At 46.7% G+C, this 19171-nt stretch overlaps 1 protein-coding gene across 5 annotated transcripts in view; it reads left to right on the forward strand.

Moving 5' to 3' along the window:
- The window catches only part of ANKRD24 (ankyrin repeat domain 24), a 49387-nt gene that overhangs the window by 16458 nt on the left and 13758 nt on the right, over positions 1-19171 (forward strand). For 3 of the 5 annotated variants that reach the window (XM_077332213.1, XM_077332214.1, XM_077332210.1), the window contains 11 exons: positions 398-468; positions 3247-3353; positions 4752-4939; positions 5605-5633; positions 5716-5808; positions 10102-10203; positions 10297-10404; positions 12542-12586; positions 13298-13396; positions 14371-14437; positions 15749-15870. In XM_077332213.1, the coding sequence (XP_077188328.1) occupies positions 398-468; positions 3247-3353; positions 4752-4939; positions 5605-5633; positions 5716-5808; positions 10102-10203; positions 10297-10404; positions 12542-12586; positions 13298-13396; positions 14371-14437; positions 15749-15870 (1031 nt within the window). Of the gene's footprint in view, positions 1-397; positions 469-3246; positions 3354-4751; positions 4940-5604; positions 5634-5715; positions 5809-10101; positions 10204-10296; positions 10405-12541; positions 12587-13297; positions 13397-14370; positions 14438-15748; positions 15871-19171 lie in introns of those variants that run through there. The other 2 variants (XM_077332212.1, XM_077332215.1) reach the window with 2 other exon arrangements.

Here is a 19171-nt window from a genome sequence, read left to right on the forward strand (position 1 = left end):
TAATGAGTGGGGAGATTTCCTCATATGATGCTACCTGGAAGCAGCTGGATCACCTGTAACTGAATTGCATTCTGCATTCAATCTTTTGAATTGTCCCATCTGTCTTCGTAGAACGCTGCTGTGTGTTGTGTGCAGCAGCAGATTGTGTCCCTTCTTCTCTGGTTAAAGAGCAGTGGCTTCTCTTCTGGAGAACTGAGTTTGGTTTCTCATTCCTCCATATGCAGCTGGCTGGGTGATCTTGGGCCAGTCATGGTTCTCTCAGAGCTCTCTCAGCCACCACCTACCTCACAGGGTATCTGTTTGGGGAAGAGGAAGGGTAGGCGATTGAAAGCCGCGTTGAGACTATTTTGGGTAGTGAAAAGCAGGGTACAAAAACCTGGCTCTTCTTCTTTTCCAGCACTCAGTGGATGTATCTCTTGCTTGGAGATTCTCTGTGATTTTAAGGCTTCTTTGAACACCAAAGACCAGGTAAGGCACCCTGCCCCCAACCATCGGATCAATATCCCTAGTAAAAGCCCACCAAAAGCCAGAGAATATTATATGTGAAAGTCTATTTATTATGTATGTCTATGAAATAATGTTGGAAACTGCCCCAAGCCAGCATGCTGGGAGGAGTGGGAGATAAATCAAGGGAGGGAGGAAATGGAACAGAACGGAATGTCCCTGGCAAAGTTCACCTTCTTATGAATTTTGACCCTCTTTTTAAAATGCGCCCAGAAAGCTACTAGTCCTCATGAATGTTTAAGTTCTGCTTGAGATTTTTGCAGAAGCCCTGTTGAATAATGTTTTTAGAGGTGCCACAAATATGGTGCCACAAATCCGTGCCACAAAATATGCTTTCCGTGCCACAAATATGCTTTCACACGCCTTGCAGAGGGAGAATGTATAGTGCCCCCTCAGCCATGCAGGGGGTAGGGAAGAGCAATGGTTCCATTATCCTTAATTTCCATCGTATATGAGTGTATGTCAAAAAGAGCCATGCTTGCTCTGGCTGCACCTTCGGAGTTGCCGCCAGGTCTGGATGATGCACCTGACCTACTCCCGGTGCCACAGGGAGATGTGACTTTGGGCCAACCTGATGACGAGCAACCTGGGCCCAGCCAGGTGGTTACGCAGTCCGAATATGCCAACCCCCTGGATAAAGCAGGCAACAGTGGCCTTAGGCCAAGGTGTAAACTGCATGAGGCTTTTATTCCAACCCCATATCGATTCAGTCCCTGCCCTCTACACAGAATGCGATTTCCGTTTGGATTTGGGGCGATTTAAAATTTCCTTCTGCAGCAAGAAGCATTGATCCGGAGTGACCCTACCTTTATTGTGCGATAGAGTGCTTTTAACCCTCAATATTTAAAGGCTGTTTTGAATCTGGGCTCTCCTCCATGGTAGAGGACCCGTGATTGGCCACAGGTGGTCCTGTGACAAACTTGCCTTAAAGGAGAAGCCCCTAATTTCTCTCAACTTCTGTTGGTCCTGGATTTTTTCTCCCTTCTCTGCCTTTTTCAATCCTCTCCACCCCCCCCCCCCCCACTCCAAGAAAAGAAAGAGGCTCCCTGCTTGGCTCCTCCCCCCCCCCCTTCAAGAAAAGAAAGAAAGAGGCTTGGCTCCCCCCCCCCTTTCTGAACTATCCTAACCACGTGCAGAAGACTTTCCTGTTTCAGTGGGGAGGGGGAAGAGGAAGATCCGAGTTCAAAGCGATCTGAATTCAACAGGATTGACAATGGAATAAACAAAGTAAGTGCAGACTCTGCCCAAGGCTCCTGCAAGCCCTGAACGGCAGCGTCGGGAGAGGCGATCTACACTGACAGCTGTCAGAAGGTCAGCACGCTTGGCAGCTCACTGTCAGGGTAGATGGGGTCCAGATACTGCTCCTTCCTCTGATGAGGATTAGCTCCAGCTGCAGGCTCTCTGGCTAAGGGCTGCCCCACTTGGTTTCTGGCTATATCAGAAGGGCCTTGAGACAAGGCTCTTTGTGGGGTCAACACATGCGTTACCCTGCCTGTCTCCTGAGACTACTGTTCTGGTTCCCCACGGCAAAGCTCTGCTCTTGCGACTCCCAGCTCTTTGACCTCTGGCTCACCTGACATTCCTGCTCTGTTTACTAATGTCACAGAATTAATTTTTCTATATATTCCCACTGTCATGTAGGGCAGTGGTCCCCAACCTTTTTATCACCGGGGACCGGTCAACACGACAATTTTACTGAGGCCCGGCGGGGGGGGGGGGTAGTCTTTTGCTGCCGCTGCCTGAGCCCCTGCTCCACTTGCTTTCCTGCCGGCGCCCCTGACTTCCCGCTGCCCGCTGGGGAGCACTGCCAGCAGTAGCTGCGCAGTGCCGCACCAAGGGGGAGCCCCAGCCATGGCGGCCGCCGGAGAGCACCAAAGGTGAGCCAGCAGCAGAGTGGCAGGGCAGCCCCTGAGCAGCAGCCGGGGAGAAGGACGAGAAGCTGCGGCCCGGTACCGACTGATCCACGGACCGGCACCGGTCTCCGGACCGGGGGTTGGGGACCACTGATGTAGGGAGTTCTTAGTCTGAGGAAGAGTGCTTGCCCTCGAAAGCTCATTCCTTGAATAAATCTTTGTTGGTCTTAAAGATGCTACTGGATTCTGATTTTAGAGAATAAGACTGTAGCAGAAAATTCTGTAAGCAGCTACTCCTAGCCATTCTGACATGATATATATCGAGGGGCGCAGAATTTTTCAGGGAAGGGTTAGAGAGACAGAAACCAGCCTCAGAAGCATTTTAGAACTTGATGGAGGTTATGTCACACTTTGATATTTTTGTTTAGTAAATATTTTGTAGCAATACCTTTTGACATACCCTTGTACATCTAGGTCCAACCACACGCTTGTCCCATTATGCCGTTTCTACTACCTTGATCTAATGGAGAGAGATGAAAATGTTCCCCTTTTTTTGTGTTTTGTTACTCTGAGGGTTTTTGTTAAATTTTGTTCTCATCAAAGTTCCAAATGCATTTATTTCATGTTGCCAACAACTGTGTCCGGCGTTTATAATGAAAAAACAGAAATAATACAATGGGTTTTCCCCTGTGAAAATGGCACCACGTTAAAATAAGATGTTGTTTTTGGCAGTCTTTTAATGAGTTTTCCATGCTGCATAATACACCCAGGATTCTCCTCCAGAGACGGTCTGTAGAGATGTTTCCTCTCATCTGCGGTTCTGTCCCCCTACCCAGTAGGTTGCTCGGTTTGTGCTACTGTCCTTTTAGCATCTCCTCTCCCTTGGCAGGATGGGGCAACGCCACTGATGCTGGCAGCCAAAATGAGCCATTCAGAGCTCTGCCGTTACTTGCTGCACAGGGGAGCGGCTGTGAACACAAGAGACCAACGGGGCCGGTGAGTGAGGCCGTGTGTGTGTCTGTGTGCAGTACAGTTGTTGGGGCAGCTCTAGCGTGGTCAGGTGCCCATTTATGGTGGACAACCTCCTTTGCCTTTTGACCTCTGTCTGCCAACAGCCAATTGGTTGGCGGGCAGAAACAGCCTGGCCATAGAGGGAGTTCATTGATCATCCTTCCTGCACAATGATGTGACTTCTGCAGCATCCCGGAAGTATTAGCATGTCACTCTAGCACTTGCTCCTAAACTCTATAGCCATACTGTGGCTCCCTAGATGTCCATGGACTACAATTCCCATGAGCCAGTGGTGGCAGGGGTTCATGCCGATTTTAGTCCATAGGCATCTGGAGAGCTACAGTTTGGCCACCCCTGCTGTATGGCTTCCATAGATTATTTGGTCAAGTGCAATGCCAGCCCTGCTGGGTCACACCAAAAGTGGCATCATCACATGTTGGTAATAATCTCAAGCCCACCCCCTAGTAAGTTTCCACCTTACCCCATTGCTATTGTTCTCTGTTGGTAGAATTTAAAATTTATGAAGGAGGGGAGCATCAGGTTGCTTAAAGAACAGAGTAGGTTTTAAGGGAAGAGACAAACAACTTTGTCTAGAAAAGGAAAGTAGAGAGAGACCTATCAATCAAAGTAGCTAACTCTTATCTGCAGTCATTCAGTCTGTTCAACTGCTGCTCCGGAGGCAAGCAGGGAGGAATTATGCTCAAAAGAGCGGGAAGTCTCCTGTAGCACCAATCAGGACACTCTAGGGCAGGGGTAGTCAACCTGTGGTCCTCCAGATGTTCATGTACTACAATTCCCATGAGCCCCTGCCAGCAAATGTTTGTAGTCCATGAACATCTGGAGGACCACAGGTTGACTACCCCTGCTCTAGGGGATTATTTTTTAAAAATCCAGGAAGTTCCTATTCTGATTTTGCTACATACTCCTCTTCTCCGATGCCCCCTGCAGGATATTCTTTTCATTCTGTTCAGTCATGCACACAGAAGATCTTGCATGTTCCTCCCAGGCCATGCCTGGCAACTCTTGGTGTATCCCTCGGAGCTGTTCCACTTGAAGAGGTACTTCCTCCAGCAGAGGAAAAAGTACCTCCACTAGAAGAGGAGATCAACTGGATCCCAAGAATCTTGCCATGCCTACCATTGGGCTGGAAGGATTTTGGATCCATGAGCCTTCCTGGTTCTATTCTTGACTGATGCAGGGGAAATTGTTGCTTGTTCTTCCCAATACTCTTATTCAGTAATTCCAAACCTTCTGCCATGTTCCCTTGGAGTAGTCTTCAGTTGTTTACCGCACGCGAGAACCTCTCCTTCGTTCCAGTGTTTGCCCCCCTCTGCTCCCCCAAAACCATCCCTCTGAACTTAACTGGGGTTATCTTGGCTTCAGAACAGCCCTGATGGTGGCTTGCGAGAATGGCAGCGTGGAGACAGTGGAGGTTCTTGTCCACGGCGGGGCTCGGGTCAGCCTGGTCGACGCCACGGGGCATGATGCGACGCATTATGGTGCGGCTGTGGGCAACGCCCTCATCCAGCACTACCTGCAGGAGGCTGCCCACCGCCACTCTTGGACTAGTGGTAAGATAGCCTTCTCCCCCCACTTGAAGACTCACTGGCAGTCTTCACGCAAAGGTTGGATACACACTTTTCTTGGATGCTTTAGGATGCTTTGGGCTGATCCTGCGTTGAGCAGGGGGTTGGACTAGATGGCCTGTATGGCCCCTTCCAACTCTATGATTCTATGATTCCCTAGCCCCAGAGCAGTTGTCTGTGGTTCATAGACTTCCTGTGCAGGATACGATGAAGAGATGGGGTACCGGTCCGTTGATTGGCATGTCGAGGAGAAAGGTACCTCACCATGCAGAAGTGACTGGCCCCCACTGGGTGGAATGAGCTCTTGGCGCTGGGTCAGTTGGGGCTTGCAAGACGGAGCTCTTCCACCAAACATTTGGTTGAGGCCAGGGATTCCAGTAACATCAAATAGGCCTCCCCAGATAACCCCCCATGGGAAATGTCCTCTTGCAGGTGCACTGGAAAACTGCTGCTGGGCTGGGCTTTATCGTTTTTAAGGTTTTAATACTATTGTTGTCGATGTACATTGTACCCTGAGCCACATGAGAGGGGAGTATATAAATTAAATTAATACTGAGTCTTTAAGAATGTTTTGTGCTGGCATTCTTTCAGCCCTAATCGTGCTGTCTGTTCTTCATCCCTCTCCCCATCTCTCTCCCCAACTTTCTGAGAAGAGGAATCAGACAGATTATCCTCGCAGGTAATACTTTCTGGGGCCCCAGGGATGAGGTGTGTCTGTGTTCGGGGCAAACAGCTTAGACTGGTCTCCCCTGTTCTTACAGGCTTCTTCCCCCCGACAGTCGCTGTCGAAAGGGAAAAACAGCAGCCCGAGGAAAAGAAAAGCTCCACCGCCCCCTCCGTGCGCCCCCAACCAGGTAAGGAGTGTAGAACAGAGGTTGAGACCACAAGATACAGATATTCTTTCCTGCCTTGCAACTTGGGTTACAGAAACACTATAGGAGAACACAAAAACAGTATAGCAAAGAGAAAGAAACAACAAATTGTGTGGCCAAGAAATGAATCAATGTTTTTAGGAGCACAATGAAGAAAGGGTAAAGAAAAAGTCTCTTTTGTTATGTTAACAAAGACTTCAGAGGTTTCAGAGGACAGATGAATTAACGGGCAGCAGTACCTCAAACCGATTGCTCAGGCAGGAAAAGTTAGAATTCCCACTTGGACTGTGGCTCTTTTCTTGAACAATTTCCTATGCCCCAAAGGCTTTGCTGTGGAGGAAATCTCTTGGAAACAAAGGGCATTTCCGCACAGTGGCAAAAATAGCGTTACGCCACCTGAATGGCATAGCACTAAACATTATCATGCCTCCAAGCCCCTCCTTTTTGCTGTCTCACTTTCCTCTGCCGCCTTTTCGCGCTTCTCACCCTCCACAAGTGCTGCTGGAAATGGTGGAAGAGAGCAACGCACTTTACACATGACTCTATTCTGCCTGTCAATCAATCCAAGCAGCCAATCCCTTTTCTCTATGTTTTAAAGGGCCCACAATGCCCGCTAATTTTTTTAAAATCACAGTTCTCCGTTGAAATGCCTATGCATCTAATCATAGGCGTTGCATCTCATCAAAGATGCATAGTGCTTTTGGAACACCACCTCTTATGGAATCATGAGTCTTGATACCTTAAAAAATAAATCTCGTTCCTGATGGGGGGGGAACTTTAGAGAGGCATGCTTTGTGTTATAACTTTTTTGGGGAAAAGTAATTTCTGGCATTGCCTGCATGCTTGTCTGCCTGTTCATTGCTCCAGGATGATAAACCTTTTTAAAAAGACATCCCTGTCCCCGGGAACAAGGAAGAGGGAGGTGGGGTGAGGGTGGGACAAGGCCTTTAGTGCATTTGAGTCTCCATACCTTCCCTCTGCTGGAACATAAGGGCTGTCCTCCCTTAGCTAGAGCTAAATAGGTTGGAGAATCCACTGTATGTGATTCCCCAACTTGTGCTTTAAAAGGGAGGATGTAGCCGGCTGGTTACTACCCAGACACTGGATGCTGGCGACGTCATATGGAAGGGCCGTAATATAATGACAACAAAAGATAAGCATTTCAGTACATTTAAATGGTGCGGAAATGCCCAAAGATTTACTGACACCTTGTTCCACTTTCAGCATCAGCTTTCAGCATTGTTTAAGAGAGACATACATGTCCTCTGGATTAATTTTGTTTAGGATGAAAATTTGTTAACACAATAAAGAAACTTTATACTTACACTTTCTTCACCGTGCACCTAAAGACATAGATTTATATCTTGGCCACATGATTCGTTGCTTCTTTTGCCTTGCTTTCAGCTTGGGTTGCGAGCTTTGGGTTGGGGAATTCCTGGAGATTTGGGCGTGGGTGGGGGTGGAGCCTTGGATGGGTAAGGTTTGGAGAAGGGGGGGGGGCAACAGAGTATAAGGCCATAGAGACCAACTTCCAAAGCAGCCACTTTCTCCTAGGAATTGATCGTAGTTGGCTGGAGACCAGATATAATTCCAGGCAATCTCTAGCTACCACCTGGAACTTGGTGAGCATGCTTCCAGCAGGGACTCGAAGCAAACTAATCCTCCATCAGAAATGCTAGAGGTGTGATTTGTGGGGGTGGGTTGGAGCAACATGGCTGGGAAAGTGGAGGGTCTTGTGCAACTTTCCTCTGGGCAGGCGTCAGAGAGGAGAATCAGCCTGGGGCTGCAATCCTGATGGAGCCTGGGTTGCCACAAGGGTTGCCAACTTCCAGCTGGGGCCTGGAGATCTCCCAGATTTTTCACCATCTCCAGGCTGTAGAAATCATATCCCCTGGAGGAAATGGCTGCTTTGGAGGTTGACTTTGTGGCACCATATCTTGTTGAGATATTGTGAGATATGATTGAAATGTGGCACCATATCTTGTTGTGATAAGCCCGCCCACCAAATACCTGAAACCCCCTAACCCCAAATACCTGAAATTACCTAACCTGGAGTTAAGCAATCATAGATGCACATATTAAAATTCAGTTTAAAATACAATAAAAACAATAAAGCAGTCCTCAATTTTCCCAAATTCTTCTCCATGTAGTCAGTGGTGGGATGTTCCAGAGAGGGAAGGAGGGAGGCCCATATGATTTTGTTTACTCGTTCTGGCCTCAACCATGCCCCTGGTGGCATAGTGCCATTTTACAGACCTGTTGCACTTAAATAGTTCTGTCAGGGCTCAGATCTTGCCTGGCAACTGATTGCACCAGGTTGGAACCAAGGCCAAGAAGGCCCTAGCTCTGGTTGAGGCCACATGCACTTCTTTCATGCTAGAGACCACCAACATGTTGGCATTCGAAGATCTAAGTGATCCGGGGGCATATTGGGAGAGAATTACCTCAGATAAGCAGGGCCTAGACCATATAAAACTTTGGAGCAGGGGTAGTCAAACTGCAGCTCTCCAGATGTCCACGGACTACAATTCCCATGAGCCCCTGCCTTTGCTGGCAGGGGCTCATGGGAATTGTAGTCCATGGACATCTGGAGGGCCGTAGTTTGACTACCCCTGCTTTGGAATATCCCTATTCCTGCGAGAAACTCCCTATCTCAAATGGCACTCATTTCTTTTGTTGAAGTATCAATGACTTAGTGTCATCTACTGATCCCTGACTTCTCTGAAGACCTATTTGCATGCCTAGCAACCAGCACGCCTCACCCCTCACTGAGGAAAGAATCAAAGACTGCTGCGCTTAACAGATCCAGACAACAAAGAGTCACAAGCGAATTTTGGGGCCATTCCGCACTCATTCAAATTGCACAATGGTTGCAAATTGAAATTGCTACAGTTTTGCTGTTATGCACAACGTCGTTGACAATCTGCAACACTCCTGAAACCGATCCGCAAAAAGCTCTTCGTTGTAGCGCTTTCAGGAAAATCCCAAAAAGTGGATTCACCCTCCGGAAAGCGCTACACTCTTGCAACCAATTTGCAACACTAGCGGGAAAGTTCTGTGCGTTACCATTGTTGCAGTTTCTGCAAAGTCCCTCCCCCTAGCTCTCTCCTAAGATCTTCCGGCGAAGTGATCGCCATTTTTTTTTCTCGGAGCGAGCGGAGATCAACGCACCAGCGAGCCTTCGTTTACCCAGCGAGGCTTCCCTGGCTGCAGCCCCTCCCCAGAGCTGTTTTAAGTCATCAAGCACAAGCAACACACAGCCCCGTTTGCTGGTTTATTTTCCCTTTATTTTTCACTCTATTTTCGGCCGAAAATCGCGCCCATGCGGGGGGGGGTATTTTTTTTTCACTCGGGGGGAGCGTGGCAACGATGAAACGGCAGCTCAATCACCTGCTAGCTAGATGGGTCTCTCCATTGCAACGAATCAACACAGATTCGTTGCAACTTGTTTTTTTTTTAAACCTTCCTTAAAGGGAAAGGGGCTTTTTGGGAGCATGATAACGGCCGCCCATTGGCTGCTTGATGGCCAGGGGCGGGACAAAACTCGGCAATATCGCTTCCTGGCTAGCAATTTTTGCCGAGACCGGAAACCTGTGGGAAACGATAGAAACGCAACTGGATTCCACTACAAAGGCAGGTATGCATAACAACGAATTCCACTATTTAAAATGGTGTTTTTTCGTTCTGCAACCAATTTGCTACATAGATCCTGGTGCGGAATGGCCCTGGGTTTTTACAGAGGTGTTAGGGGAATTAAAGGTGCATACTCTAGAGCAGGGGTCCCCAATCTTCTTGATCCTGTGGGCACATTTAGGATTCTGACATAGCATAGTGAGCACAGCAACAAAATGGCTGCTGCAGGAGGAGGAGCCAAACACAAAATGGCTACCACAGCTTAAATTCAGTAACACTATGTGGATCCTTGTAGCAGCAGCTGCTTCTAATGCAGCATTTAAAAATAAAAACACTGCACAGCCAATCAAGCCTCCAGCAGTTGAGCCAAAGTCCTGCCTGGCTCTACCCACTTCCTCAAAACACTTGCAGGTGCTAGAAAAGGTGTCAGCAGGTGCCATGGCGCCTGCATTCACCACGTTGGGGACCCCTGCTCTAAAGCCAGGAGCAAACACACTTAAAAAAAACAACCAAACTCATTATGCAAACCCATTATGCAAGGACCTCATCCTATCACCAGGCCACCTTTTCATTCCCCTTCCTCAACACCTTGCTAATATTGTGTGATGCTGCATATCTTTGACGGCCGCTGTTATTTTCAAGCACACCCCTCACCCGTCGGACCACGCTTCATCTTCTGCTGAACGGAGCAACCGGGTAGTCACTGCCAAGCCTGCCAGGGGGCACGCCATTCCGACAGACGTGGTGAGGAGCCTGGGGCAGGGATGCCATAGAGGCAGGGCATGGAAGAGGGGGGAAGGAGCCCTAAATCACGCCTCCCTGGACGCTTGTTCCCAGGAGGAGCGTGAGGCTTACGAAGAAATTGTGCGGCTGCGGCAGGAGAGGGCACAGCTTCTGCAGAGGATCCGGAGTCTGGAGCTGCAGCAAGAGAAGCAGGAGCCAGAGGTAAAGGGCAGAGTCCCCCACCTGTCTATGCAACTAGGAGACCCCTGTAAAAGAGCACTAAGCCCAAAAAGCATGAATGTAAAAGGGCTACACTAGAGTCAATTAGGACTGAATAAATTCTTCCACTTCATTTCTTTACAGTTCAGGAGTTTCGCCCTGTGTCATGTTTCATTCCTCCTCATTTCCAGTGTAACAATGAATGAATTTGGAAAATGACACACACAGGCAGCTTGTGATCATGTGCACTTCTATCCTTTACTACCCTGTGCGTTACCACTGCACATGTGTGCATTGACAACACCCATGACAAGCAGCCTTGATGGGATTGCGCTTGAAGCTGCTTTGATATTCTTTTGGCGTGGTGTGTTACAAGTGTAAAACACACAAGTCATGTGACTCCCAGCCATCAGAAGATTTGGAGGATATGGATCTCAACATGAGAACACCCTGGTATCAGTCAGTGTAATGTCCTGGACTATGATCAGGGAGACTGTCTGCTATATAAACCTGCTGGGAGATTTTGGACCAGCCACACACTTTTCAACCTAACCTATCTCACAGGATTGTTGCAAGGCTGAAATGGAGGAGAGAATAATGATGTAAGCTGCTTTGGGCCTGTGTTGGGGAGAAAGCCAGGGTATAAATGTGTTGCCAGCTAATCAAAGATGTGCTTAATCTGGGCCCATAACCTTTGTTGGCAGAGTAATTGACACAGCAACAGTACACAACCTGATTAAACAGTAGATAAAGTTTTATTTAGGAGTTAATATACTTGATAGGAAAGAGGAGAGACAGAGAAAGGTCCTTAACTATATCTTTGAGAGAGAGAGTGAGAGAGAGAGAGAGAGAGAGAGAGAGAGAGAGAGAGAGAGAGAGAGAGACTGTGTGGCACTTTGGAGAAGGAGCAGGAGCCTTAAGAGTAGCAACTTGGTGATGAACAAGGAATGATACTTAATGGTCTTCTTGCTGCCCTGTTCAGGGTCTTCTTCTTTGTACACAAGACATTGCCTTTTCCAACAAAATGAAGCGAATAAATAAAAATAATAAATACTCACGCTCAATTCAAGATCTAGGTGTTGTTGTTGGTTTTTGCAGTTATAAATCAATGCATCTCTCTGTGCTGATTGGTATCTTAGAGAGGGAAGGATGATTAAAATTAATGAAAGTAGCTGAGAACTATAGCAAGCTACAGACGGCACACTGGGCAAAATTTGCAGATTAAAAACACAGAATGAAATAGGTTTTTCCAGAGATTTGGTTCCACTTGAGAAATGACAGCATTTGGAAAAGGGAGAAATTCAAGTGAGGAGGATTTTCAGAAGCGTCCTGGAGTCGAAAGGAATGGAGATGTCAAAATGCTCAGGACACTGAAATCTTTTAAAAATGGGTGGCTTTCAGAGGAGATTTTTCAAATGCCAAAAAGTGGAACTTCTTTTGCTAATGATGCTGATCCCCAGGTGGGACCTGGGGATCTCCTGGTTTTAAAGCTCATGGCTGCTTTGGAGGGTGGACTCCATAGCATTATATTCCACTGAGATCCCGCCCCAAATCCCGCCCATTCCTGGTTCCACCCCCAAAGTATTTCCTAAACCAGAACCGGCAACCCAATTTGAATCTCTAAACAGCATTCCATTTGAGTCTGCAGTGGAATTATTATTTTACTTCATTTATACCTCATCTTTCTCCCCAGTGGGGATCCGAGCCTGCTTGTATAATTCTACTCTTCTCCATTTTATCCTCACAACAACCCTTTGAGGCAGGCTAGGCAGAGTGTGTGGCTGGTCCATTGCCATCCAGCAAGCTTCCATGGCTGAGTGGGGATTCAGGAGTCTCCCAGATCCTAGCATGGCACTCTAGGCTTTTCTCAACACTCCAGCTGCATTCCAGAATCTGTGTTTGATAACGGGCCTCAGCTATGGGAATTTACACTAGAGAGAACCTCAGGTCACCTGCAGACCGCCTTCCCCTTCTGTACCCACAAGATCTGGAGTGAGATCAGGTCTTCCAGGTAAGAAGCTGCTGCTCAGAGTCAGGCATGATAAATCCTACAAAGAACAAAATGTATGAAGCTTCTCTAAAGGTGTGAAGCTTTCAGTCCATTTTAACCATGTCTGGCCTTTCCCCCCCTTTATGCTAGAGACCGGGACTGGAAGATGACGCCTTACATACTATGGAGAAACAGGTAAATCCTGGGAATCAGATGGCTTAAGACTTGACCCCTATTTGCATGTCTAGCAATCTAGCAACAAGAAGATTGTCATTTACAAACAAAATCCTACAGAACAGCCATTCTTGCCAGAATCAGTCTCCTCTTCTTTCAAACTAATGAAATCACAAGAAACTTGACCAGGTGGTAGGTGTCAAAACCATACGTTATGCTTTGGCCATGTATTGCCTGCATTTCTTGAACGGATGTCAAAACCATATTCTGTGGTTATACCATGTTTCGCTTGACTGTTTGTGGACTGTTTGGAAGACATAACCACACTTTATATGGTTATAGTGCTTGTATCGCTTGACTTGCCTTACTGTGGGTTGTTTCCTTTCCTATATGTACATCACTGTGGTCTTTAATCCTGAATGTAGCTAGCCAGCCTGGGGTTTTCTAGAGGGGTCTCGCGTTTGGAGCTGTGGGAAGGACCATCATTCCCACCATCTTTGGGAATTTGCATTTTTCCCAGCCATTCGGTCAGGAAAATGCCTTTGTGCCAAAACCATTGGGTGGAGGGTAGATCAGGGGGATGTAGAGGTAGAATCTTTAGTCTTAGCAAGATGATCAGTTTTCTGTTCTTTCAATAAAGAGATTTTCCTTCAATGGAGCCTACTTATTGGGAGGAATTGACAGAACCTCACAATAGGAATTCTGGGCATAATATTTGCTTTACCTTGTCAGATACAAGATCTTCAGAAGCAACTGAGTGAGAAAACAGATGAGAAGGAGAATTTGGGGAAAGAACTGGAGTTCCTCCGGAGCCACTTGTCGTCCCTAGAGGTACAGGAGTGGGGGTGGGTGGGAAGACTTCTTCTGAGTTAAACATAGAACATTGGTTGGTCTAAAGAGATGAGCCAGCATCAATGGCTTTAAACGTGCAGGCGAAAGCCTATTGGCTCTCTGTGTCAACTGACCCTGTTTAAGCAGATAGCTGCAACACCGCTTTATGACCACCAGTACAAGCTGTGAAACCATCTCTGTGGTGCAGGAGGAAGGCGCCTAGCTCCCAGCCAGTCCCTAACTGGAGACATCTCCTCCCTTGTATGGCTACTTGATGAATATATATATAGTTTCATGTTCTACTTGGAGTAGTAGGAAATTCTGGGGCTTATTTATAGCTCCTGCTTGCTTTGAAGAGAGTACCCTTGTGTTCCTGCTTATGTTATCTGCACATATACCGGTTGAGCAGGTGGGAAACAGGCAGGTCCTGCTATGCTTCATCAGTCCACAAAAGCAATCCCTGAAATATCTCCCTTCCCTCCAGCCTACTTCTCTAGCAATGGACATTTCTCCCCCGGTCATGCACCAAACTTCCCTTAGATTTCCAAGGTTATAGGTTGGTGTGGTTTATTTATTTATTATATTTATATACCACCTGCCCTGGAGGCTCAGGGCAGTACACATAAAACAGAACTGAAACCATACAGATAACTTAGATTAATGATAATGAATGAAGTGAAACAACAAGCAACATGGAACAGTAGAAAAAATGTGGGAAACATTAAATTAAATCTTACTGATAGCCCAGTGGGTTGGGTGGAGTGATGGAGGGTGCTATTGGGGGGGGGGGGGGGCTCAGGAGGAGAGCCCTTGGGAAGTGATGGCACAGGTGGACCTCAACCAAATGCCTGGTGGAGGAGCTCCCTTTTGGTTTCAGGGTACACCCCTGCCTCCACACCTCCTTTTTCAAGACTCTTGTCACCAAATGGCCATATGACAATCTGGATCCTCCCTTTCTGTGTTCTTACTTTCAGAATGAGAAGGAGAACACCAGCTATGACATCGAGACATTGCAGGATGAAGAGCTGCTAGAGTTCCCAGGTATGTGTCCTGAGCTGAATCTGCACGGAGCTTTTATTCCAATCCCAGGTCGATTCAGTCCCTGTCATTTCCACTGAATGCCATTTCCATTTTGATTTTTTTGTCCATTTTGATTTTTTCCCTATACAACAAACATGATTGATCCGGAGTGACCCTACCTTTCCCCTGCAATATCCTAGAGTGGATATAACCCTCAATATTTGAAAAATCGGTGTGAGAAAGCATGCAGAGCTCTGCATGTTCCGAATTTGCTGCTGAGCTCTGTGGTAGAGAAGCCATGATTTGCTAAGCTTCACTTCCTTGTTCCCAGGCTGCAAGCTTGCCTTAAAGGGGAAGCGCTCTCAGCAGAGGCTCCAGAAGCCCTAACTTCTCTCGATAGAGATTTGCCTCTTGTTTTTTTTTCTCCCTCCTCTGCTGTCTCCAATCCTTCCCCCCCCCCCTTCAAGAAAAGAAAGAGACTCCCGCAGTGCTTGGCTCCTCCTTCCCCTTCTGAGCTTCCCTAACCACGTGCAGAACACTTTTCTGTTTCAATTGGGGGGGGGGGAGAGGAAGACCCGAGTTCAAATCGATCTGGATTCAGCAGGACCCACAATGGAATAAACAAAGTAAGTGCAGATTCAGCCCTGCTCCCCCATTTTTCCACATGCAAGGATTCTATTAACTCACTCCACAGTTATCCATGGCAAATCTCTTGAGGACTGCATCAGGTGTGCCACAGTGCAACCTAGGTTAGCATAGGGGAACAGTCTTTTGACTAGACTGCCCTGTACCTGTGAGCCAAAGGCCACATATATATTATATATTATTTAAATTCTGCCAAGAAGAATTGATCCTATTGAAGGACTTCATTAGCAAACCAAAAACAACCACTGATGAAAACTTACTTTAAAACAGTTAAAATCTAGAGGCCATTTGTAGCCTAGGATAGGTTCTTTTTTCTGTTGTAGCATAACACCTTGTGCAAGCATCCTATAACTGCAGTTTCACTGGATCATGGGTTTTGTAGTTTGCACTACTTAAACCCCCACAAGCTTCTGGGGCCTGTGTTTAAGAGACACATAATATATTTGGGTACAGGTATGTAATTTCCAGCTGTTGAATCATACAGCTGTTGAATAAACAGATGCATTTAAGAATGAAATAACAAATCCATGCTAAGGAGTTAGGACAAACAAAAATTAACAAAAATATTTGTCAGCGGACTGGTCTGCTGTCCAAGCTCTGACCATTCCCAGACCTGTTTAGCTCCAGCAAAGTGACTCCGTTATGTACCTTTCAATCAGACATGGAGATCTTCCTCTGCTTCAACAGGGGCAGAGCTATTGCTATCCAAAAAAAGCCTGAGCATCTCTACAGAGGAACTCCTGGCTACCCTGCAGGGCCAAGTGCAGTCCCTAACGCAAAAGAACAAAGAGCTTATGGAAAAAATACAGGTAAGGTCTTCTTCATTGATTTTGATGTCGGTTTTTGCCGACTACAATTCATACTGTTTTGAAGCTATAAATCACTTAGAAAAAGGATACTGAGCTGCAAACGATGAATAAATCATACAAACAAGATGCCTTTTCACCTTCTTGCATACTTCTCCATTCGTCTCCACTGCCTCTGGAATTGGATTTTCTGCCAGGGCCTATGATTGACAAGTGAGTGAAATGCAAACACGTTTAGATTCCAGGTGAGCATCCCCCTCCCCGCCATGCTGGCCATGCTGCCAGTGCGATTCTTGCTCAGTTTGGAATTTCAACAGAGATTCTTCTTGGCACAGGGTGATCTGGGATTTGGGGGGTGGCGGGTTAGCCGTGGTTTGCCCTGACCCACATGGCCCGGTCTAACCCAATCTTGTCAGATTGCAAAAGCCAAGCAGGGTCATCTCTGGTTAGTAGTTGGATGACAGACCATCCAGGGTTACAAATAAAATAAGCAGTCAATGTCAAACTACCTCACTTTGTCTCTCCCTTTGAAACTCCAGCAGCGTTGCCAGAAGGGGGATGTGACTATCAGCGCTTCCCATCACCAGCCATAGTTTCTCTTCCACACCCGATGCCGTTTGTATTCCCCCAAAATTAATTCTTCATCATAATCTGTTGTCAAAGGAAGAAGGAGGTTTCTCAGTAAGCTCTCGGATGCTGATATAGTGATAGATTCTGATGAAGATTTAATTTGAAAAGTTTTTTACCAGATGCTGTTCATAAATGAAAATTTAATTCTGAAATTTTACTTTTGAGGATGAAGGCTTCAGTTCCCTAATTTGCATTCTGGAACTGGAATGAGGATCTGATTGAGTCCTGCTCCTTCTGTGTTTGATTTTTATTTTTGACTCTGCCATTTATTCTTCTGGAAAAGTAGAGCATTAAATCTTTTCCAGTATTTTGCCTCTCACGTCTTTTCATATTTTTCACCATCTGGAGGCTAACAACTCACTTTTAGTCCTGGCATGCTATAGAGCAGGGGTAGTCAACCTGTAGACCTCCAGATGTCCATGGACTACAATTCCCAGGAGCCCCTGCCAGCATTTGCTGGCAGGGGCTCCTGGGAATTGTAGTCCATGAACATCTGGAGGACCACAGGTTGATTACCCCTGCTAAAGAGGAGCCTGTTTTGGTGGTCCTTCCTTTTGCCTTTCCAGGGGCATTTCTGCACCCGTTAAATGTAGTGAAATGCTTACCTAATGTAGTCGTTATATTCTGACCCCTCCATATGACGTTGCCCACATCCAGCGTCTGGGCAGTAACCAGCTGGCTACATCCTCCATTTTAAAGTGCTAGTTGGGGAATCACATAAAGTGGATTCCCCAACCTTTTAACGCTAGCTACCAGAAAGCAAGCAGCAGGCAACCAGCATAGGGAAGGTATGGAGGCTCAAACATGCTAAAGGCGCCTGCCTCATCCCACCCTCACACCCGACTCCCTCTCCCTTGTTCCTGGGGACAGGAATGTCTTCTTAAAAATGGCTAACATCCTGAAGCAACGAATAGGCAGACAAGCGTGCAGGCAATGCCAAAAATAAAAGTTTTTTTTTCCAAAGTTGAAACACAAACCATGCCTCAAGTTTTCTCTCCCCCCCCCCCAAAAAAAAAATCAGGAATGAGATTAATATTTAAAAGTATCAAAGGACTTGTGATACCACAAGGGGTGGCATTCAAAAAGCACTATGCATCTATTAATGTATGCATAGGCATTGCAACGGAGAAGTATGAATTAAAAACAAATAGTGGGCAATGCAGAACCTTTAAAATATGGAGAAAGGGGATTGGTTGCCTGGATTGATTACAGGCGGAAGCGAGTCACCTATAAGGCACGTTGCTCTCTTCTGCCATTTCCAGCAGCATATGTGGTGAGCTGTGTGAAAAGGCGGACAAAGGCGAGACAGCAAAAAGTTGAGGAGGGGCTGGGAAGCGCGACATGATTTAGCACTCTGCCATTCAGCTGGCGTAACACTATTTTTACTGTTGTGCGGAAATTGTCTGAGGCTGGCAGGAAATTTAATTCTCCTGTTGTTCTCTGACAGCTCCATTCCGGCTGTGTGAAACAATAGCTAACGATGAATTATCGAAAGCTTTCTTGGACTGAGTCAATTGGCTGTTGTGTGTTTCTCAGGCTGTGTAGCCATGGTCTAGTTCAGAAGTGGCCAAACTGTGGCTCTCCAGATGTCTGGAGATGAGCAATAATTCCAGGGGATCCCCAGGTCCCACTTGGCGGCTGGCATCCCTAAATCCATTCTCCAAAGTCGCCATTTTCTCAGAGGAATTGATCTCTATAATCTGGAGATCCAGGATGTATAATGCGGGAGAGATCCAGGCCCCACGTGGAGGTTGGAAACGTAACCTTTCTAATTGCTGCTCTGGGGTTATGGAAACTACATCTACAGATGTAGGTGGTTCAGAAGGTTATTATTAAGGAACAAATCCTCCCTAGTTCTCAAGTAATTTCCAGTAAACAAACTGGTTTTTGCTGAGCTTCATCAGGAGAACTATCGCGTTCATCTTTAGGGAGCATTTGAGCAGGTGCCTTTTTGCAGCTCAATGGAAGCTATCAAATTACTTGTTTACACTTTTATTGCAGGCTTTTAAAACCTGAGTTGGTTTCATGAAACCCTAGGGTTTCTTGACAGCTCTGGGAGGGTTTCCTGGATGGATGGGAGTTAATTAATATTTATAGAGTTTTTAAATTTGTTAAACATTTTTCGGTTGTCATGTCGACCCACCCACCCCCTCCCAAAGTGGGCCTGGAAGGGGTAGGAAGGGAAGGGGCCCTGGGTGGGCATGTACACAGCTATGTTTCCCAACCGTATTCTGCATGATCGTGCCACTTTTGAGGTTTCTTGAAACCTGAAGAAAGTTTCAGGGGTTTCCCAATTGTAGAAAAGCTGAGAAAGGCTGCATTATTGTTGAGCCTCCAATATCTGACAGGATCGGGCTTGCCTAGGCCTAAAATGTCACTGAGGTCCCTTCCCTTCCCTGACTACACCCTCCCAAGGCTCCACCTCCAAATCTGCAAGAATTTCCCAACTCAAAGATGACAACCCTAGGAATGTGACAGATACGCGGAAAGAACTTGCTATCTTATCTGTAAACTATGGCATGCCATAGATTCCCACCTGAATTCTCTCCTCCTTAGGTACCTCCCCCAAACCTCCATGAATTTCCCAGGCCAGAGTTGGTGCCCTTAATTGAAAGACAGTGAGTTCCAAAGCTAAGTGGATTTCAGAGAGAGGGTGAAGGGGATAGACCAGGGG

Source organism: Paroedura picta, chromosome 4 (genome assembly GCF_049243985.1).
Source record: "Paroedura picta isolate Pp20150507F chromosome 4, Ppicta_v3.0, whole genome shotgun sequence".
In the NCBI taxonomy this organism is placed as follows: Eukaryota; Metazoa; Chordata; class Lepidosauria; order Squamata; family Gekkonidae; genus Paroedura; species Paroedura picta.